Source organism: Engraulis encrasicolus, chromosome 14, assembly GCF_034702125.1.
Source record: "Engraulis encrasicolus isolate BLACKSEA-1 chromosome 14, IST_EnEncr_1.0, whole genome shotgun sequence".
In the NCBI taxonomy this organism is placed as follows: domain Eukaryota; kingdom Metazoa; phylum Chordata; class Actinopteri; order Clupeiformes; family Engraulidae; genus Engraulis; species Engraulis encrasicolus.
In genome coordinates this window covers 7,480,435-7,503,273 of record NC_085870.1, presented here as the reverse complement: position 1 = coordinate 7,503,273, position 22,839 = coordinate 7,480,435, and the positions used below count along the sequence as shown (strand labels likewise).

General features: G+C 43.9%; 2 protein-coding genes across 2 annotated transcripts in view; both read left to right on the top strand.

Annotated features, from left to right (window-relative positions):
* The first annotated feature begins 380 nt into the window (after positions 1-380).
* rpl22 (ribosomal protein L22) lies at positions 381-12,724 on the top strand. Its single transcript, XM_063214846.1, has 4 exons — positions 381-498; positions 1,317-1,421; positions 1,618-1,742; positions 12,534-12,724. The coding sequence occupies exons 1-4, from the start codon at positions 487-489 to the stop codon at positions 12,676-12,678; spliced, it is 387 nt and encodes a 128-aa protein (XP_063070916.1). The 5' UTR covers positions 381-486; the 3' UTR covers positions 12,679-12,724.
* A 1,779-nt stretch (positions 12,725-14,503) lies between these two features.
* chd5 (chromodomain helicase DNA binding protein 5) overlaps positions 14,504-22,839 on the top strand; it is a 57,749-nt gene continuing 49,413 nt past the window's right edge. The window contains exon 1 of the mRNA XM_063216233.1: positions 14,504-16,316. Within this exon, the coding sequence (XP_063072303.1) occupies positions 16,250-16,316 (67 nt within the window). The 5' untranslated portion in view covers positions 14,504-16,249. The remainder of the gene's footprint in view (positions 16,317-22,839) is intronic.

Sequence of the window (22,839 nt, the reverse complement as noted above, 5' to 3'; positions counted from 1 at the left end):
AAGGAAAGCAAAGAAAAAAGGAGGACCTAAACATAAAATTGAGGCATGCAGATAACACACACACACACACACACACACACACACACACACACACACACACACACACACACACACACACACACGCACACACGCGCGCACGCACACGCGCGCGCACACACAAACGGATAGCCATAATAAAGCCAGCATTTTTTATCCTTAGAAAAACTCTTCCTTTTAACCCTTGCAGCAACTATGTAGGCCCTAACGGAATAAACGCAAACGAGGTGTTTACTAATTTGGATGTAGGCCTACAGAGTGTAGCCTACCTTTAAACACTTGAAAACCCGCCAGCAAAAAACCCTATAAAGAATAACTGAATGCGCGTGTCTGCCTGTTAATCTATTCCAGATGACATATTATCGATTGGCTCGGCAGTCGATTAAACGACCCGAGACAATTTAGCGCAAGCGCTGTAGGCCCTCTCCCTTTCTGCCTTGCCTGACGACCATGGCCCCGATTGTGAGTTGAATGCTGGTTGTTTTATTTGTTGTTTTTCAGCTCCTGAGCCAAACAAAACTCCTTACGGGGGTAGCCCTGTTATCGGGTTTCGTCTGGTTGCACTTGTCTGTTGCCAACAGTGTCAATGAATTGTCCCAATCAAGGAAATATCAACAATTCTCAGAGCTCTGTCTTGAAATGAGGCCTGTAAATTGTGAACCACGTTGTAGCCAGTGGGTTGGCTAGCTAGCTGTTAGCGTTAGCCACAAGCAGGAGAAATCTTGTGATCTGGTGTGTTTTTGCGATAGTAAAGTGCCCTGATTTGAAATGCTCTGCCCACAAGTCCCCCTCATACACTCGTTTTCGCGATGAGTGTGTTTCCAATCTTTTTGGACTGAAGATATTTTAGGTGTACTATGTTCGGAAGTTGATAAGTGCTGTTGGCTAGCTCTATTCGGTAGTGGGTGATTTGAGTAAATTATTGTAGTGGTGAGAGTTGAATTTAATTTATCCCTCCCTCAATAGTCAAATGTCGTGTTAAACAACGCTGTCACTACAACACGTCAACCTGTATTCACACACGTTGTCCTGGCTTGTTTGATTTTGGGAAATGACGAGGTAGCTAGTTAGACGTCCAGGGAGCCAGGAAGTTTGATGTTTTTCTTATGTTGATTTGTGGAGAATGTAAGTTGTATAACTAGGGCACCTCCGAAGTATCGGTAGCAGCTGACTGCCTAAATGTTGTAAGACGACTGTCAGAGTAATCTTCAGTCAATTTAGGCTTGAAACTGTAGTCCAACGAATGATTGAGATGTCTCCCTACCCGTTTGTCTCATCAGAAAAAGCAGCCCACCAAAGGTGGCAAGAAGAAGAAGCAGGTGTTGAAATTCACCCTGGACTGCACACACCCTGTTGAGGATGGGATCATGGACGCTGCCAACTTTGTAAGGCTTTTTTGGATACGTTTACCTGTTTGTCTAATTATGACTAACTTGGAGTTTTGACTGCCATGACATGACAGACACCAAGTGTAGACATTTACTAGTTTGGCTGTTGTTTAATACGTTTTATTTGTGTGACCATATTGTGACTTTGTGTAACTAAGACATTGGGCGTTTTCTCTGTTCAATATCATTGTAGGAGCAGTTCCTTGCGGAACGCATCAAAGTCAATGGAAAAGCTGGCAACCTCGGGGGCGGAGTTGTGTCTATTGACAGGAGCAAGAGCAAGATTTCCGTGACCTCTGAGGTCCCCTTCTCCAAAAGGTATGTTGCTCTTTCCTATTTTGCACCGGTCCACTTCACATGGGGTGGGGAACCAGGGCCTTCGACAGCTTTGGCTGGTCCATGGACAGTAATCTCGTGCCCCACCCAGTACATACAATAGCCCAATTTTTGGAATTGCTGAACGTCACTTGGATAACCTTGTGTCATAGGAGCCATATTAACCCCCAAATTTTGTCCAAAACTCCACTTTCACGTTTACGATATGATAGTAGTAGTTGTCAGTTTTCACTGATTCATTTTGCATCCCTGAGCAAGACTTAAGACAGGACATACACATACGGTAATATCACAAAACTATTGCACATGTGCCTTACATATAGTATTAGACCCAGTCCTCACCTCTGGCCAGCACATAAAACTGCACGTTTACCCCTCCAAATGCATACCTGCCGACCATTACGCATTTTGTGTAGCAGATACGGATTTTGACATCAAACTACGGCGCTGTCACTTCAAAATACGCGAAAAACCAATAGCAAAGTATGTTCATGGGCCCCTTATAAATTGCTCTGTAGACTTGCAACCAGACAGAGCCGTAGATATGGCTCTGCTTGCAATTGTCTCGCGCTGGCCTTTCCATTGGCCAGCAACGTGTGGGGGGGAATATTGACCAATCAGAGCGCTAGTTTAGAAGCCTTCATTTGTTGTGCTGCTGCGCTCCTCTCGAGTCGAGGCATCAGCTGCCCATAGAAAGTTTGCTTCGAAATCACACAAGCAGAGAGACTGGGTAATGTACTCCTATAATCTATGAAACAAGTGTCCTCTTGTCATCATGTATTATCCATCTTGATACTGTCGCTGTAGTTTTACAAGTGAGCACCGTCAAAATCACCGTTTCAAAGGTAAATGGACTTTGAGAAAGGTAGACTGTATGGGAATAGTGAATTGCGTCCAGTTGCTAAATCCGTAAACTTATGAAAATAAAGGCCGAGGTCTGTCGTAATGATTCACCCAATGTTTCGCCGTATTTGACGGCAATATGTTGTTGCTTGTTTTGATATTGGACCGAAACGAGATTACTTCCGAATGAGAAAATGTGTCGATGACTGCGCTATAATTTAGCAGATTAGCAAACTAAATTCGGTTTCCCTTTGCGCCGGATCATTTTAACTCGGGAAAATAAAGCGATAGTTCTAACGGTTGTGCTCGGAGTAGGTCTACATCCGTAACCTACCATGACACCGTATAGGAATACTGTTCCCCCCTGAGTCATGGCCCATTCTGTGAGCAGGTGTAACAGGTCGTGCGTCATACCATGCAATATGAGAGCAAATATGCTCTCCACGACTACTACTATCCGTAATCACGTATGGCAATCTATTAATAAAATCAATTTTCCTATCATATATGTGCCGACCAGTGAACAATAGCCAACTCCTGGCGGCAGATGAGGGTAGATAGGCCTACTATTGTGCAGAGAAGTGAAAAAAAAGCGATGCCCCTCAAAAGTTACCGTGGAAGTTCCAAGAGCATTGGCCATTAGCCCCCGTCCCACAGTAGAGCCACTACATGACGCATTTTGTACTGAATAAATGCTGAAAGTGTGATTTTGATGTTAGCCCCTAAGGTAATAATATATTAACCTGATATTCTCCTATCTTAGATAACACTTGTCTTTATCTTTTTCTCTACTGCGGATGCTTCTTCACAGTAGGTGACAACATCACCATTTATTAATATTGTGGGAGATGATGTAAGAATCATTACAATTCAACTTTTTGTTCATAAAAATCACTGAAATGCCTCGGTATTATATAATCAAATTATACATTTTCCTACATGTACCTTCTACAGCCAAAAAAAAAAATCTGCAAATGCTTCAATTTCATACTCAATTCCCGCTTCTTAACCAAGTGACCAAATGCTCTGTTTGGCTGGTACATAGGATAACTTAATAGCCACTTAGGCCTACTAGCCAGACTGGTGGTATGTTTGACTAGTAAGATTAACAGCCATATTGGCTGGTGATCAATAAAGTTAATTTAGAGGCCTGAATTCCAGCACACTATATCATAGCATTTTATTGGTGTTATGGTGTGAAACAAAAAAAAAACATCTTCCATGAAAGTTTAATAAATTATGGTAGTTCAAAGTACTGTGAAGAGAAAGATAAACTATTTGCCAGATACACAGGATGTTAGGCTAAAATGCATTAAAATGCAGGAAATTGCATCTAAGAAAAACATTTTTTTCTGGGGGAGGACCCCCCTGCCTGAATGAAGTGTCTCAAATCTTCCCTGTTGACATTTGGCAACCCTAGGTGTAGGGCAGACTATGCAAAACAAAGTAGCCTCTCAGATGGGCCCGCCGGCGACCCCATTGCTTTGCCATGCCAAGTTGTTGCGCTGTGAATTGCCACGCCGCGATAAGTTGCTACTCAAAACATTTTTTAAAGGTTGGCAGGTATGCAAATGTTCCGAAGTGCCAATCACTGCCAGTCATTAGACACTGATTAGCCACTACATACAGCGGGTGGAGCAAATATGGGAGAAAACAAGCAGTTTCGGGCCTAGATGGGTCGACTGGCTCTATGGAGCATAAGCAGCAGTTCAGCAGCCTAATTCTGTTAGTTTGTTTCCCCTATATTCTAGTATCAAGCTTTTGAAGCTAGAATCAAGGGGTAGGGGTGGGGGACGACTCCTCAGGGGGCGTTGAGAAGGCTCAGTTGCAAATGGGGGCATTCATGTATTTTAATATTGGGGCGGGGGGTGTTGGCAGACTAATAGAGGGACCGGATAAGATACTTGTTAGATTAGAGTTGCTGCATCGTATGATCTGCAGTGGCGAGATCAATGGGTCTGCAGACGCCTAGTGCCTAATGCAGTTGCCTATCCCTTGTTGATGCTCGTCTGCATAGCGCCTCCAACCTCGGGGACGCTCCTCTGAACTGGTTGGCCAATAGTTCACTGACACAGGATTTACAAGGACGCTTCTGAAGTGATGGAAGCGGGGTGTTCTATTATTTTCTGTTGGGAAAGCGGTAACAAGGCGATAGGTGCTGACGTAGGGGAGCGAGGAGGGCGGGCGGTTTGCAAGCAGGGCGATAAATTTGAGCTTTGTTGTTGAGCTTTGTTCCTTGTATCACAGTCATGACGTGTGTGTAGAGGAGTTTTCCCACATCCCTAAAAAGTTTGCACTGCACCCCATTTCAACTCCTCCTCCCCACCTTGTCCCCCCACACCTCACACGTGGTGTACTATGTAGATCAAACTGGTGCGAGCTCGTCTCGTGCAAATTTGTGTTGGACTTAAAAAGCAGTTTGTTTAATACCGCCTATGTCGTGACAAGTTCTCCCTGATGTACTTGCACTTGTCAACGTCGATCAACGCAGCAAATCCAACACGGCTACTCTTAGAGAATCTGCTAATGATGTTGTCAAGGGGGCGTTGGCAGACTAAAGATGTAGCCAAAGGGGTGTTTGTTCAGAAAAAAGGTTTGAGAACCACTCAGGGTTCTAGCTAGCGCACAAGTGCGTTGCGGTCTGTTAGGCTATAATTTTGGACCGTGACGCTTATTTTCAATACAGCGCAACGGCATTTTGTCTATTAGCCTATGTAGGCTGTAGCCAGATCAATGCCACTTCGCCCTTCTGCCAAACCACACATTTGTCATACACTGTGTGTAACAATAAAGCCCTCTACTACTACTACTACTCTGCTACTAATTCTCACTGGGTTTTGACGGCTTTTATTAATCTCTGTGACCAGCGTGTGCCAGCATCGAGGCGTAGAAACAACTACAATGGCACATGTAGCATCGCATCCTTATTTCAGGGGTTTGTTTCTCCAAAGTGTAGATGCTAACCCAACACTGATAATTAACCTTTTAGGTACCCCTGGGATGGCCTATTTTTTTAACCTTAAATTGTCAAAAACTCCGAACAACCTCCCGTCTTGGTCGCTTAGCTCCCTCGACCGATGCGCTATAATTTCATCCTAGCTAGAACCCTGCCACTGTTCTACGGCTTGGTTCTACACATTACCTGTAAGGTGCATTTAACTTTTGATATGTGCCAACTTCTGATAGGTCATGCCATTTATGTATTTTAAAGATCAACCATTTGGTAGTCTCTTGCTTTTTCTTTCTTTTAGACATAACCACTTATAAGGACTCAGTGACCAGAAAGGCATAGGCTGTTGTGACTGCAGGCAGAAGTTAATGGTTTTGTTTGTTCACACTAGAACACGTCCATGTTGTTGTCTAATCGCTACAAGGCTCAGTGCTCTGACTAGTTGCCTTTTCATACCACCTACAACTTAAGCTTAAAGAGATACTGTCCCCATTTTTTTCACACTTGAGTTTAATAATTGTGTTATACCTGTATGCCGTCATACCTGTCAACTTTGAGCTCCCAAAATCCGGACAAGTTGTTGCACAAGTTGTCTGTTCGTATAAACTTCGTGCTGGTACAGGTTGTGATCAGGTTAATCGCATGATTCGCTGTTCCGAGCCTGTTGTATGTGTTGCATGAACTGACGGTTTCTGAGGAAAAGATTGGGCGCACAAGCGTGGCTCGTCGGACAGGGCCGTAATACTGGACCGACGGTGTTTTTTGATAATGTGAAAAATCCGGGATATTTCCGGGAAAAAAATCAAATCGGGAAGAAATCGGGAAATGAGTCAAAATTAGGGAGTTTCCCGGGTAATTAGGGATGGTTGATGGGTATGCCTGCCGTTCTGAGTACGGCAGTGCAAATTTTACCTCCAAGCTAGCAGTTAACATTGAGTCCTATGAGACCAGTTAGCCGCCAGCTAATATTGGCAGTTATCACGTTTTGGGTTGTAACATATGTTGATTACAGGAGTTTAGATAATGGACTGTATCCTAGATCTGTTCTTGGACTTCACCGCTGCCAGTCCCTGTGCCTAACACTCTTTTACAGAAGTGTGTCAGTACTTGTTCATTTTTGATCTCATGAGGACCGTTTTTGGGTCGTGGTGTTGGGGAAGTTGCTATGGTTGAAAAGTCAGTCTTACACACTACATATTCAATATGTGTGAATGCAAGGCTGAGGAATCGCAGTCTGCTTTTAGTCCTGCATTGGTAAAGCACAATTTTTACACCTCATTGGACTGGTTATTAGACTAACAAGTCTCATTGCATCTCGAATCATAGTTACACTACCCTTTACAATGGAAATTTGACACCTTCCCTGTTAACACCTACTACCAACATTTATATAGGAGGACACTTAACGGAATAACCAGCACTTGTGTAATTGCTAACCAATGTGATTAGTTGCTGGACATTTTGTATTGTCTTAAAATTCTATACTTGTACAATAAAGGGGATATTTTATAATGTTTTGTACCGTCTCTGAGAGAAGAAAAACTTGCAGCACAAGTAGTTAGAATAGCAAGGGGACCTTAGCAAGGTGATCTTTCATCAGCGTCAGACAATGAGTCACAATGTTATTGCAGCCGTGAATGCTACCAAGTGTATGAGGCTCTGTTTGTTTTCCCACTTAAAACGTCATTAGACGTTTCAATGAATGTTGAATTTGGTAGAAAATATTGTGGTGGTTTCTGGCAACGCTCAAAGGTCTTTATCCAAACGACATAAATATTTCAACACTGCGGTAAAAAAACAAGATGCCCCCCCATCTCTAAGTTCAAGGACTTTCAAACGCAGACCCAGTTGCTTAGCGACCATAAACACCTGCTTTTAGTAGCTTCATTTTTCATATATCCTGAAACTTAGTTGTTCCATGGTAGCAAGATATGAACTTTTCACAATGTCAGCTTGGGTCATATTTTTTATATATTAATCCCCAGATTTCATGAGTTGTTTCCAGAAATTAGTTGTGATCAGGGTGGTGTGGAGTGAATAAGAGGGATTTTAAAATGGCCGGTTTGCTGTTTTCCCTGGTTAAAGAAGCAGTTTAACAGGCATGTTCGATATTCAGATGTATCTTTTTGTTGTAATATTTATTTATTCATTTATTTATTTTTGAATGCAGGACAAACGTGAACGGCCTCAAACAACTCGACCAAAGAATCGTATAGGGAGAGAAAGATCAGGCTGTTTTTTTTTCTTTTTTCTCGGTATCCATGTGATGTCGGGTGAACGCCCCTTTAGGAGACCTTTGGTTAGCAGACCTTCGTAGTCTTGAGGTTGAGAATAAATGGAGTTCCCTTAGCGCTGTAGATGGCGGTAGCGCACTTCATGTGCAAACACCACAAATAGAGAAGAAGGGGACAACGTCCCTTAGGAGACTGAATTTGAGCACACACTTTTGCATTGGATGGTCGGAGTTCAGGATCTCTTTCTCTACCTAAGAAAATCTTTGACTCTACACGACACTCCCCACCCAGTCACCATTCCCCACCCAATTCTGACCAACACACCCTTAAGTTACCCACACTTCACACTGCCAGGAAGTCGCCACACCAAATCGAAACCAAAAAGTTGAAAGGAAAGACAAACTTCTAGAACCCCATTACTCTGAGAGCAATTCCCTCTCCATTATTATTCTGCTCTGCCAACTGGCGATGTTGGAAAACCCAGCATGGTTGATTCTTGCAGATGACAGTTCCATTTACAAGATGTTGAGCAGTGTGTATAACCAGTGTTAAATTGAAAAATCATGAGGTGGCCATCTTTGGACCGTGATGCCTGCTAACCATAATTGTGTCAATGGGATAAGTTTGGAGGGCTAGGGCAGTTTGAGTTGGTAGTCCGAAGGTGCTCTTTGGTAAAAAAATTGTTTTGAGTTGACATATCCAAGGCACTCTTCCCCAAAAAGTTAAAATGGCTTTATTAAGGTAAGCGTACCCATTAAGCCCACCAAAATCTAAATTGCTTTATTTTTCAATCATCTTCACACAATTTTTTTGTGAAATGATTTCTTAAATAGTAAGATTTACCTCTCTTCTCAATGTTTATCACTGAATTGATGAATATTTCAAAGTACAATATGAAGATTTTTTACGAGAAAAGTGAAAAGTCTGAATGGGCTTAAATGGTACCTTTGGTACCATTTAAGCCCACTTGTTATTTCTCTATCAAAATACCTGGTGAGGTGTGTGAGTTGAGTTTAAACAGTGTAGCCTACATGGCATAAATGGTTTCAGATCAAAATATTCTTCCAAAATGTAAGATTTGCTAAAAAATAATGCATAAAACCTAATTAAACATTACAGCATCTCTTACTTCATATTCTTCATAAAATTCTTCATCCAAACAGAGAAATTTATTTTTTCTTATTGATTATTGTTAGTTCATTACATTACGCCTTTTTGACCTACTACTTCAGATTGTACAGCACTTTTTATGTCCCTCAAAGGCATTTTTCATTAGCATGCATGCCAACTTGCATGCATTTCAATGGGGTGTACCATTTAAGCCCACCTTGTACCCATTAAGCCCGCCTATACAAAAAGCTATTTTATGGAAATAATCAACTCCACAAAAACATTTCATGATGCATTTCTTTAAAGATCAATGCCAAACAAACTGGAATATGCTTAAAATTCATACCTAACCACCTTAAGTCTTACGGTAGAGTAAGATAAAGATGGTGTGTGGTTGTATCAAGAGAATATCGGCGTTTGCTCGCTCATAAAACACATCTTTCCATTTGAAGGGAAATGCTATAATTTAGTAAAACACTGCATGTATATATATAAAAATCATTACATTTACCTCTTAGTTCACTAAATATGAAAGTATTTTCAAAATATTTTACTTAAACTAGCTGAAATGCTATGATTTCTGACATGTCCCAAAACAGCAAAGTTTTGAGGCAACTTCTTGTCAGTAGTCCTGAGACTGGGTTCACTTGGACGGGGATAACTCGACGATAAAAAATGTGATTTGTTTACAATAAAAAACATTTTGTCAGTTACTAAACCCTTTAATTGGATAGGGTGATGAACAACAAAATTCACCTTTTCCCTTTCTTTAAATTAACCTCAAAGTTGAAAGTGGGCTTAAAGGGTACATGGGCTTAATGGGTACGCTTACCTTAAATGGCTAAATCATTATAGAAAAGTTAAAAACGCCAACATGTTTCGGCCAAGGTGTGGCCTTCGTCAGGGCAGAGTCAAACTTTTTTGGGAAGAGTGCCTTGGTATTTCAACCATCATTGTGTAATGTGTGTTTTTTTCTGATGGGGAAACCCTGAGTCATCAAGTAAGAGATGGCTATTGGGATGTTTCCAGACTCACTAGTGCATCAAGATTTTGTCACTGGTATTTACAGGAAAATAATATGTTTAGCTGATTGACCATTCCTGACCTGATGTTAGGTTTATGACGATGGACTACTGTATATCGTAGTCCATCAACGAAGTTCGTGCATCTGGTGGTCATCTGAGTTGTTGTCAGCTGTTGACTGGCAAATGACTTTACGATGTCATTTGACAAACATTTTCTGGTAAATGAGAAGGGGTTCCCTATATTGTAGCACAGTGGGTTTACATACAGTGTTCAATCTCGCCCTCCAACCCGTGCCTGCAGTTCACCTAGGGAGCGCTGTCTCGACAGCAGAGCCCATAAGGCTGGCGCTATTAAATGACAATTGTGCTCGCTGTTGGCTGAAACTTGACAATGTTAAGCTTACTGTAAGTTCTGAGAAACCAATGTGGATTTAAATGAAATGTACAATAACCTGTGAGGTATGTCCTTCTGATTTCTTACAGCTTTGCCATTTATGAGTCAGGCTCCGCTAGCATCTTGCTAACAAAATTGCTTTACGGCTGTCGTGATCACAGCAATGCCGCCGGCCGACCAATCCAAACGCAGTGGGTGAAGCCACTCGTGACGTCATATTGACAGTAAAGACGTATTTTACAAAGATCCAGCGAGTTTAAACATTCAAACTAAGTGCTGTTTGAAAGGATAATTTATCCTGCCTTTGGGAAAAATAAAATGAAACGATGATGCCAATTCTCTCCTAAAGCAATGGCAGCATCTGTGGTTGAGCTCCATGGGACCCCATTCATTCTAATAGCCTCAGCGCTCTTTGGCGCTCCTCTGCGCTGTCTGGATGGCGCCACTTAGTGGACAGTACCACCCGGAAAAAGTCGCGAGATTCCTCTCTCATACTACCCATAGAACCTCTCTGATTGTAGGCTATGAGTCTGTGACTTTTATATGTGAAAACCTAGTGAGGCGGGTTTTAAAATAACACCAAAAATGGCATACTGTAGCAATAATTACAATAGCCTACTGTACATTACTACAACTTCAAATTGATTGACTGTGCTTTCCCTGTAAGAGTTGGATAAGTAGGTTTGTTGATGGTATCTTAGTATTGAGTGAGACGAGAGGACAAGGAAAGGAAAGGGGCTCGGGGGAACAGTTTGGTACAGAGCCTATGGATTGTTGCCTACGGATTGGTTTCAATAGCAATCATATTCATAGTCATTCATAATTTTCTCATTTTGAGCATACTGATGGTACTCATGAGTACCGGTAGCTATACTCTATACCATATTCAGGCTCGCAGAATAGTTCCACACACACACACACACACACACACACACACACACACACACACACACACACACACACACACAATCAATGCCGATTATTTCAAAACTCTCACTAGTGTTGGAAGGGGTCTGCAAAATAAATATAAGTTACTAAGTTACTTCTGAATAAAAAGAAGGCAATCCGCACACTTCAGGTCTATTTTTGTGCAAAGAAGCTTTACTTGACTTGCAAGCTTTCGGTCCTTAGACCTTCATCAGGCAGAGCTCTGCCTGATGAAGGTCTAAAGGGCGGGTTATGCTTCCTACTTGTGCCACAGAGTGAGCTTGTCGCAGCCATGATGCAGTTAATTTTGGTTTATGCCCTGTTTTGAAGCGCGGTCTGCGCGATGTCATTCCATGCTCAAACTGCCTTCAATACAAAGAGTAAACTAGACGTGTCGGTTGTTTTTTAGCATCACAGACTCGACGACAATGAAAATGAAACATTAAATCTTTATATCACGTGCATGTTTGATCGCACTGGCAGCCACAGTGGTAGTTTGGAACAAAGAAGTGGCTCATTTGTCGAGGACGAAGCGGAATGTTTCCTCGACCTCGGAGCCACTGTTCAAATAACTTCAGCGTCGTAACTTGCAAGCGCATGTGTTGTCTTTGGTTCGTGTAAATAAATCAAACAACAAAGCACGGGCAACTTATTTAATGAAGAGCTCACAGTCCGTAGACCGACGAAGGTTAGAACAAGGAAGTAGCGCTTGTTCTCGACTCGAGGACAGAGCAGGCTGGTCGAGAGGACCAATCAGAGACCTATTTTCGCACTTCACGCCGTCGCTCCCTGCGTCGAGACACAATTTTGGGGAGGTGCCCCAGAGTACCTGCGTGATGGGGGGGGCTTCACTCCGTTAACTGCGCGGCTCACTGCATCATGATGCAGTGACGCTGATCTCGAGGCATAAACCACCCTTAAGGACCGAAAGCTTGCAAGTCATTTAAAGCTTCTTTGCACAAAAATAGACCTGAAGTGTGCGGATTGCCTTCTTTTTATACAGAAATTTCTACTGAATCCTGCACCTTCTAAACAGATGAGCGGTGGCCTATCACAACTTAAGTTATCACTAAGTTACTTCTAAAAGCTTGTATCAGTACTATGGGGTGAGCCACCTAGTGGGTGTACTTTGCAACCTGCAGTTGCATTTAGGAATAACCGATGAATCGATCCTGTGTATCTGGTTAAGGACAACTAGACCCATATTACACCACGTAATATTGTGTGATCATATTATTCCTCCCTCTTGAAAACTGTGGTGCTAAAACAAGGTCTCCTCTTCTTTTCCAGGTACCTGAAATACCTGACAAAGAAGTACCTGAAGAAAAACAACCTGCGAGACTGGCTGCGCGTGGTTGCCAACACCAAGGAGAGTTACGAACTGCGCTACTTCCAGATCAACCAGGACGAGGAGGAGGAGGAAGATGAGGATTAAGCCCACGCCGCTCTTTTGTAAAACAATAAATTTTCAAAAGAACCAATGTTCTGCCTATAGTTTTAATTTTCATTTAACAGTACTTTCTCATTCCCATATTATGGCTCAGTTATCTCATCCACAGTTAAAGGATAACTTCTGCCAATTTCGACATGCAGTTGTAATGCTCACACTAACCTGGACTTTTGTCAGTACCTGGGATTTTTTTTTTTTTTTTTTTTTTAGCCTTTTCTGAGATTCTCATGGTTTATCAGCATAATGCTTTATACGAAGGAGGGCTGTTCCACTGTTACTGTAGCCCAGATCTTCTGGCGTATCTTACTGGGACTCTGACTGCTACACCCATCTACACCCACAAACCATAATCAGTGTTTCCCGCAGAATTTTATTTTAGTCAAGGTGGTGGGGTGTTATATGTATGTATTTTTGGGTAAGCAACTTTAGAAATTAAATCTTTTCAGGGGATCTAGTCATGGTGGTAGTAGTTTCTTTTTTGTAGAAGAAGATACCGCACACTCTTGTCCATAGTGCTGAAACAACATTTCGGCCCTAATGGCCTTTCTCAAGTTTTTGAGAAACTGGGCTGAAACGTTGTTTTGTTAATAATTGCAGTACGATGGACAAGAGTGTGCGGCATCTTGCACAAAATTGATCTTGCACCCGCTACCTGCACCTCAAATCCTCTGGTGTGTGTTGGTTTCCTCCTTCAAAAGGTAGTAGTTTCTTGTCAAGGTGGCCGCCTTAGCAATAAAGTGCCGGGGGAAACCCTGCTAGTATAGTAGGGATGCGCTGATACCAATACTGGTATCGATATCGGCGCCCGATACTGCTCATTATACTCGTACTCGTACTAGTCAAGCACTTGCCGATACCAGGAATGATACTGCTATTACACAAAACAATGCTAAATCTGCATGGATAAAGCTGCATGGAAAAAAGTGCCACCTCATACATTTACTAACATTTAAATCTACATGGAAATGGACAATAAAAATATCACAGGTGGGAAAAAAACAAGGTCATGTATTTATTTTCATTGCACTTTGGTGGTAAAAGGTATCGGTACTCGGTATCGGCAAGTACACACATTAATGTACTCATACTTGTATTGGTTTTCAAAAAAGTGGTATCGGTGCATCCCTATAGTATAGTGATGCCTATCTCAAAAGGAATTAAGAATGCCCATCAGTGGGGGTGCTGCGGCTCAGAGGGCTGAAGTGCCGTACCAATTATCCATGCACCACCACCAGGGTTGGCTAAAGGCACAGGCCAGAGCCATATATAGAGATATATACGGCTCTGGCACAGGCTAGCTGTGGCTGCAGCCTTGCCCCCCCAAGGAAATTTTGGGATGTATTTTGATAAATATGAGGCACAGTGTAAGAGTAATTTTCGTTTAAAAAATACCTGGGCACATCCATTTACAAGTACAACTTGAGGCAATTTTGCTGAATTACAAATTCGATGTTGCAAAATTCTTCGCTTGTTAATACTCCCCTCTATAGTTGGCAGGCTTAAATATTATTGTGATCATTCCGATCTATACATTATGTAAGTTAATTTTGTCATTTGTTTTCTTGCGGGGAGGGCCTATAGCAACCTGTAGGGGCCCCAGGCCATCTTAATCCAGCCCTGACCGCCACAGATTGGAGGAGTCTGACCTGAGGCCATTTCCTGATCCTTCCCCATCTCTCTCTCTCCCTCTCTCTCTCTCTCTCTCTCTCTCTCTCTCTCTCTCTCTCTCTCTCTCTCTCTCTCCCTCTCACTCTCTCTCGCTCTCTCTCTCTCATTTTTTTGGGCTTCTTTGTCTATGAAGGCATAACGAGCCCAAAAAAAATGTTTTATTTAAAAAAAAATAATACTGATCAGTACAAATGCAGAGTTATCAAAATATACTAGAGAAAAAAAGTGCACTAATCAGCCTGGCACCTACACATAAGAAAAATAAAGTTAATGTTCTGGAATGGTCAAATCTAAGTTTTCTGATCTTATTATCAGTTGGGGCCTCAAACGTGCAATTCAGACAAGACAACCCACAAAGATATTACAGGAAACCGTCCATTTTCCAGGAAAGCTGCTTTGCTATCTTGAGAAAATAACCTTATCCACTACCATAAAAGACTTCAAGTTGTCTGACAAGAGTATGCAAACTTTTGGTCAGGCTCATTGGGAAGTTTAGGCTGTTGTTTTGACGTAAAAACAGAAAACATGATTGAAAATTGTTTCAACCAATCAATTCCTAGTGAAAGAAACGGTTTTGCATCGTGTTCTTTGAAAATTGCCCTAAAAACTAATTCTGGTTGCCTAAAGCCTCTGTAAAGCAGTAGGTTGTTGCATATGTTCCTTGTGGTCCTGATGTTGTTCTCCCGGAGACGAGACTGACTATGAACCATCTTTGACTGCGATAGGCTAATTTCGACAGCTGTGCTGGTCCGAGCACAGTGTTCGCACCAAATTTAGGCTACATGGTAAATTGTCCCATACAAGTAGCCAGTAAAACGTCCATTCGGATACTCTTTGTTTTCCTGTGCTCGCCCACATCGGTGGCTTGTAACGGTAACCTTGACAACTACTGAAGTGACGTCGACTGTCCTCTAAAACCATTAAGTATGATGATGATAACCGTTTGAAATTTTGTCTGGAGAAATGAGTCGTGAGGCTGGCTGTGTTCCCCTTCCGTAGCCCGCAACATTGTTGCAGCGGTGGTGTAGCATGTTACATTCTCGTCATTGTTGCATCATTGAGTGTTCTGAAAAAGAAAAAAGAAAAAAATCGGCTTCCACACGTTTCGCCCTCCATCCCAGAAGCGACGCAAGCCACCAGACCAGACACCTGTTTATGACTTGGAGAAGGAGCGGATAGTTCTCCACTCGGGTTGTCCCGGCCCAGATGTGTGCTAGCCAAGTAGCGGGACAACAGCTACCCAGATGTCGCTTAATAATATTGTGCATTGTCCTGTGGTTTAGATAGTTCACACAATGCCTAGGAATGGACTGCCCCTCTACATCCTCCCCTAGCGTGGGCAGGCATCCCAGGCAGAAAAAGGAGAGGGACAGTTTTTGCGAGTGCCAGTTTCCTAAAGGAAACGTTAGCTAAGATTTGAGGGAAGTTCCTGTCCAACCCGGTGTAACCTCAGATATACGGACTTTACGGGGAAAATGGTCAAAGCGAGATTGAGGCATGCGCTGCCATAGCCACTTGCAGCACTGCACACTACTAGTAAAAGTGGTAACTAGGGGAGCATGACTAACTAGTTGTGTGGAAAATTATGGGATGGATTGCCATGGCAACAGACCAGACGTCACAATCTGGGCATGTGTGTTCCATTTTTGTCTCTTTCTTATTTTCAGACTGGAGGATTTGGATAGAGAACAGGGAGAAAGCAAAGGGTTTTTGTCGCTCTTTTAAAATGAGGACAGCCATCTTTTTGTACATTAAAAAATAACCTCACCCTAACCGGACGTGTCATTTTTTTTCTCCCGGTAGACATTTAGAGCACACAGTGGTATTCTGAGGGTTAAGTTTCAGTACTTCATTCTTGGCGTGAATGTGATTTTGTTATGCAGTAACGATGCCTGGGTCCCTAAGCAATGAAGACGAGGGACAAGACGACATGGATTTTGAAGACGAATTACCAGGTGAGGGAGGAAAGTGGCAGGCGAGAGGGGAGTTTCTGCCCTTCAAGATATGTGCTGCCGCTGCTACGCCTAGTTGGATGCGGGGAAAGGGCTTGCCCTACGTTATCGTGGACTTTAGGAGAAGGGGGGCGACAGGGCGCAGTACGCATCAGTGCACAGTCTAATTTACTATAAAGCGTGAACTGTGATATTCCTTTGGCTTCTTCGCTGGTCGTGGACAGTGTGACTCGGTCAGCTCCTCGACATCTCGGAAAGCCGATTTGAGTTCTGTGCCATTCTGTTTAGCCATTGCTCTGCGCCGACTAATGGTTAGGCTACTACTTGAGCAAAAGCTGAATTTTCTGTATTTCCAAACATTTGTTATTTGGGGACAGACTCTCAATAACTCGTGTTTAAATTCTAACACTGTTGCCGTTTTTTTGTGTGCCTGGATACGCACACCATTTTGTTCCTGCTTTACTAGGCTATGCATATTGTGTGCCCTATAACAAGCCTGCAGTGCTTAGTGGAAATTTGGGATCTGTGTAGGCTAATGTATCTGGTGGATCACTTTGTATATTTTTTGGTGGTTGTGGGTATCCCATTGCTGGTAATATGTGCGTCGATAACTGGTCAACTAAACTTCATTAGAACAATATTTTCTTTACCTGTGTTCTGTTATGTGGTGTAGCCTAGGTGCACGCGCTAATGGAGATGTGCAGGTAAAAGTTATCTGTGAGCGCCGGTCTGCAGTGGGAGAGATTTCTGGCTCATGTGACTTACTCAAGCCACGTGTGACAAGAAAACATTGGCCACAACGTCTCTGGACACTACTGCTTGGACAGGACAGCTCACTCTCTTTGCCACGCTGCCCCCCATCTCAGTCGGTGCGAGTATAGTGTGGGAGCTTACTCAAGGTTGCAGGACCAAACTTCCATTTTTAAATCTAGGTCAAGCTGACTCCTGCTTGGGAAGCAATATTCTGTTCTCTCAGAGACGCATGCTATTAAAACAAATGTAAAAAGAAAAAGGAAGAATAGCCTAGGCTATATAACGTTGTTCTGTCATTATCATTGCTTTTTTTTTTCTTCAATCATTGCTTTATGTCATTCTGTCTATAATGAGCATTATTTCATCTTTTGCCTCAGAGATGAACATGTGTTTCTTTCTCTTTTCTGTTTTGTTATTGAAGTTATTGGGGGCAGACTGTATCATCTAGTTTGTGTCTTCTGTCTTGCCCCTTTGTGTCTCCTCTGATGAAGACATGATGATGAAACCTTAACAAGGGGCTGCTGGACAATCGTAGTTGCTCACTGGGTTGCTCAGCCACTTCTGAGGATGTGCCGGTCATGCTTGTTTTGTTTACGCTTTTCTCTCTCAGTGTCTCTGTGAGTGCAGGAAGGCTAGGGAGACCTCCTCGTGCTGCTTCCTGACGCTCATCATTCAGAGAGAGAGAAAGAGAGAGAGAGAGAGAGAGAGAGAGAAAGAGGACTGGCTGAAATCTCTGGGGGTGCTTTACTGTACTGCCAGCGTCAGAGCCAGAGCGTTGGTGAAGTGATGTAGTGTCTTTATGGCCTAGGGGCCCAGCCACTGCCCCAGCGCTGTTTATTCCCTCCCATGTCACTTCCATCAATATAATCAATAGATTCATAGTTTTTATTTGCCTTCAGCCAGGCTAGGACCCTGCTGAATTACGTGGGTCCTCTAGGTTGTGTGAGATGAGAAGGGTAAGCAAGCACAGGGGCTGCGGTGAAAGGCCTTTTTGTGTCTGGCAGTGTTTCCCACGGTTTGCTTGTGCGTGAGAGTAGGCCGCTTTCAATCCCGTGGTGAGCTTTGATCATGTTGCATAAACGCTTACAGTATAGGAGCTCTTGTTTTGCTGGCTACGAATTGAGAGGTGATTCGGGGAGGTTTTGGTTACCTTTTGGTTTTCACCACTGAGGCAGTGAAGCTTTGTTTTGTATTTGCACACTCAAGGTTGTGACTGGGGGATTGAGGTCCAGACCCACTTGTGCTATTGTATGCTTCAACAGTTTTTACTCTGAGCAGCCTATCGGAATTTTGTTGTGGAATGTTCATGGTATTAGCTGACTTGTATTTTTCTAACAACACTCATGTAAGAAGAAGGACGTGGTGGTGGTGGTGGTGGTGGGGTATCGTAGTCTTGGCAACCAGAGAAAATCCCTTTGGTAGATTAGTTCTCGTTCTCTCTCTCTCTCTCTCTCTCTCTCCCTCTGTCTCTCTGTCTTCGTTAGAGATTTCAACATTAGAATCTGTTCAATTGATTTGGTAATTCCATCTCCCCCATCTTTTACATCTCTCTCTCTCTCTCTCTCTCTCTCTCTCTCTCTCTCTCTCTCTCTCTCTCTCTCTCTCTCTCTCTCTCTCTCCCAATCACTCACACACACACACACACACACACACACACACACACACACTCTCTCTCTCTCTCTCTCTCTCTCTCTCTCTCTCTCTCTCTCTCTCTCTCTCTCTCTCTCTCTCTCTCTCTCTCTCTCCTCCTAATCACTCACTCTCATACACACACACACACACACACACACACACACACACACACACACACACACCCGTCAAAACACTACATTTTGCTGTCCATTTTCTCGCCTTCATATGAAGATGCCATTTTCTCTTCCCTTTTATAACGTGACTCATCACAAGTGGATGGTGGGTCTTTAATTAAAAGAACGATGTGAGCAGTAGCAGTGCAGGACTTGGTTAGACTCTAACCTCCCCACTGCAGCAGCAGTAGACTCAGAACAGCAAGCCTGTACAGTACGCCATACACTGGGCTGAGGTGATCACTGGAGCATGTCTCCAGTAACGAAGGGCTTTAAGGAGACGAATGGCGTCTGTGAAAATGTCGGCTGCATGGCGAAATAAATGACAGAAACGCTTCGGCATGAATACGACTTTTGCTTTCAGGTCTTTATGCCACTAATATGGCTTCCTCTGTCTTCCCAAACACCTTATTCAAAACATCCCTGCAGACACACACACACACACAAACACACACACACACACACACACACACACACACACACACACACACACACACACACACACACACACACACACACACACACACACACACACACACACACACTCCAGGATTAGTGTTGGCCATTACTATTCTACCACCATTGTCTTAGATGTTGGAGGTCTTGCAGTACATTTATGTATTTCTCCAAGGGACTTTTGAGTTGTATAATCCCCGCCTCTCCTGGAGATAACGAAACGAGGTGAAATAATAGCTAGTATTTTTGTGTACCGCTGTGTTTAATGATCCTTTGTACTTCCCTGTCCCAGTTTGTGTTTTTATAACATCCAGACTCATGGTGTTTTGGCTGGCCCAGTGTTCCCAGTTCTGGCCCGGTATAACCCAGTGTTCCCAGTTCTGGCCCAGACTTAGACTTAGATTTTGACTTCTTTATTGTCCATTAAACTTACATAAAATGGAAAATTTGATTTGGTGGTGGCACAAGGACACACAAGACAAACACACATCACAGTCAACACAATAAAGATCCCATTACTCTATCCACGTCACTCAGTTAAAAATTAAAAACTATTCAAATTTACCATATTACTTACTGGTAAGAGGAGCACATGGAGCTTTCTACGCTGAGTTACGATGCACTGTGTTACTGTATAACATTTTTAAATGAACAGAATACTACTGCTAAAAGACTATTGAGGAGCACATAGAGCTTATCTACTCTCAGTATAGCCCAGCGTTCCCAGTTTTGGCCTGGTTTAGCTCAGTGTTCCCAGTTTTGGCCTGCTGCAACATTGACCATGACTCTTCCCTTTTTCCCCTTCTTTTGCTCTGTCTTATAGCGTTGTCCTTGTCAGAAAGTGAAAGATTATCTCAGGCTTGCCTGTGCCTACAGAAGTCATCATACTGATTGGTGGGGGGCTATTTATGGATGCTGTGCGATGAAAGCTGACACCCCATTCCCTAAGCATCAGTTTTGCATCTCTCCCTTTCTCTCTCTGTCTCTCTCTCTCTCTCTCTCTCTCTCTCTCTCTCTCTCTCTCTCTCTCTCTCTCTCTCTCTCTCTCTCTCTCTCACACACACTTTCTCTCTCAATATATCCCTTCATCTCTCTCTCTTGCTCTCGCTCTCTCTCTCTCTCTCTGTCTCTCTCTCCCACCTCTCTTTTCTCATCGTCTCAATTTTCTCCATCTTTCCATCTCTCCATCTCTCTCTCTCTCTCTCTCTCTCTCTCTCTCTCTCTCTCTCTCTCTCTCTCTCTCTCTCTCTCTCTCTCTCTCTCTCCCCCCCACACACACATATGTGTGTGTCTGTGTGTTAGGAACTGTGCTGGCGTGTGTGTGCATGAGTTGTGTGTTATATGTGTCACTGTGTGCGCTTGCTTATAATTTATGAGCTTATAATATATGCCTTTGTGTTCTTGCGGAAACGAAAAAAAAAACGTCCTCAAATAGACTTCACTGCAGATTGCAGCAGTGCTACAGCGCTGCGAAATAACAAACCTATTTTCCTTTGCTACAGATCGATGTGGTGGAGGAAGAGGAATTTGTGATCGTGCATGTGTTGCTAGCTACAGTACCTCGCGCCAAAATTAACATCGAAAAGCATGGCACCATTGCACAGCAAACAACCTAAAGAAGAAGAAAAAAAAACCCCACTGATTTGGTCGAAGCACTCCGTTAGATTTTTTATTTTTTTTACAGCCACCCCTCTAGCCAATAGGGCTTCTATAAATTATTTACCGAATGGATGTTTTTTTTCGGGCCGTGCTGATTACAGCCTAATAGGGGGACTCATTTTGGTCTTTTGGCGGCCATTTGTCTAAGCCTGGTAGTGGAGGGGTGGTGGAGCTCCACGGCAGCTCTATCCACTGTAGTGCAACAGCAGCAGCGGTGTAGTCTATGTGGAACGCGGGTATACACAGTATACCCATCTCAAAAATATCAGGGATTTTCAGTATACCCACTTAAAATGTATTGATCCATTATTTAGAATAGCACAAACAGTATACTCACCTCAACAAATGCTCAAATATACAGTATACCCACCACAAAAAAAGTAGACTACACCACTGTGCAACAGCAGCACATGCATACGTTGCATACCCCTGCCATGGTTCTTTGTTTGGGAATGCTATGGTGGTGGTGGTGGTGCTCCATTCTCTAGCTATTGATTTCTGCTGGGTATGATGATGAGGTTTCTGTGGCGCGCGTCTGATTCGCCGACGCGTGATTTCATTAGTTTTGCGCGCACCACTTGGCACCTGCCGTGGCATGGTGGTGGCGGGCACGTTTTTTATGGCGGCATCGTCTGCCTGTGTGCGTGTGTGTGGGGTGGTGGTGGTGGTGGTGGCTGTTGATGATGAATTGCATTTTTTGTCTGGTTGGCCAGCCGCCTGTGTCGCTCTCATATGTTTCCTGAGAGAGAGAGAGAGAGAGAGAGAGAGAAAGGGATGGAGGGAAGCAGAGATATAGAGAGAGGGATGGAGGGATGCAGAGGAAAGAAGATCTCTGTTGTTAGGATCTGGCTGTCCTGGAGAGAGAGAGAGAGAGAGAGAGAGAGAGAGAGAGAGAGAGAGAGAGAGAGAGAGAGAGAGAGAGAGAGAGAGAGAGAGAGAGAGAGAGAGAGAGCTGGATGGGGAGCATCTTCTCCACATTAGTATAGTGGTCTGGCCACCATTACTGAGTGCACGTTTCCATACGCCGCTTGTCAGGGGGGGGAGTAATACATTCCCCCATAAACGCTCACGCTCTCTCTGTCTTTCTTTCTCACGGAAGAAAGGGGACTACCTCCCTTTTCTCAACCCTCCCTCCCTCCACCCCTCCCTCTGCCCCGCCCCACCCCTCCTGTGTGAGCCCCCGCCCCCACCCCCCCCGCCATGAATTTCCAGGTTAATGGACTGAGCCGGTGGCTGAGCCCTTGCACAGAAGGTCAGAACCGCCCTCACCACCTGAACATGTGCCCGCACGCACACACACACACACACACACGCACGCGCAACCCCGCCGACGGGGGGGGCACAAACGGGTATGTTGTCCCAGTCCCAGGCAGACAGGGGGCACCAGAATTGGGTCTCCAATCCATTACATTGTACTGTATGTATTGGGTAAGGGGCCCTTTCAGATGGCGTTGCCCTGGGCCCAGTAAAAGCTGTCAGCGGCCCCACACACACACACACACACACACACACACACACACACACAGAGACACACCTGCCGCCGACATTCTCCGCTCTCCAAAAGCTGGCATCTCTAAGCACTCTGTTTTCCATGCGAGTGCCTGCCTCCTCTAACAGGCGGGCTGCTGCCAGAAGCTATATACCTGGCCCACCGCCTCCCCGCCACACTGCCTCCCCTGCCCGCCTGCCCGCCTGCCCGCCACCACCACCGCTGCCCCTGCCACAGACATCCTCCATCACTAGTACCCACCTGGCTCGCACCCCAAGCCCTGCCTGGTGCCAATGGCCGCAGTGATGCCTGCCAGCAGTGCTTTACGGGGGGTCTTTCCCCTTTGCGCCAGCTTCATGCTTTA

Coding starts and splice junctions, on each gene's coding strand:
- rpl22 (XM_063214846.1), top strand. Junction 1,422..1,617: donor TCATGGACGCTGCCAACTTT/GTAAGGCTTTTT, acceptor ATATCATTGTAG/GAGCAGTTCCTTGCGGAACG. Junction 1,743..12,533: donor GAGGTCCCCTTCTCCAAAAG/GTATGTTGCTCT, acceptor CTTCTTTTCCAG/GTACCTGAAATACCTGACAA.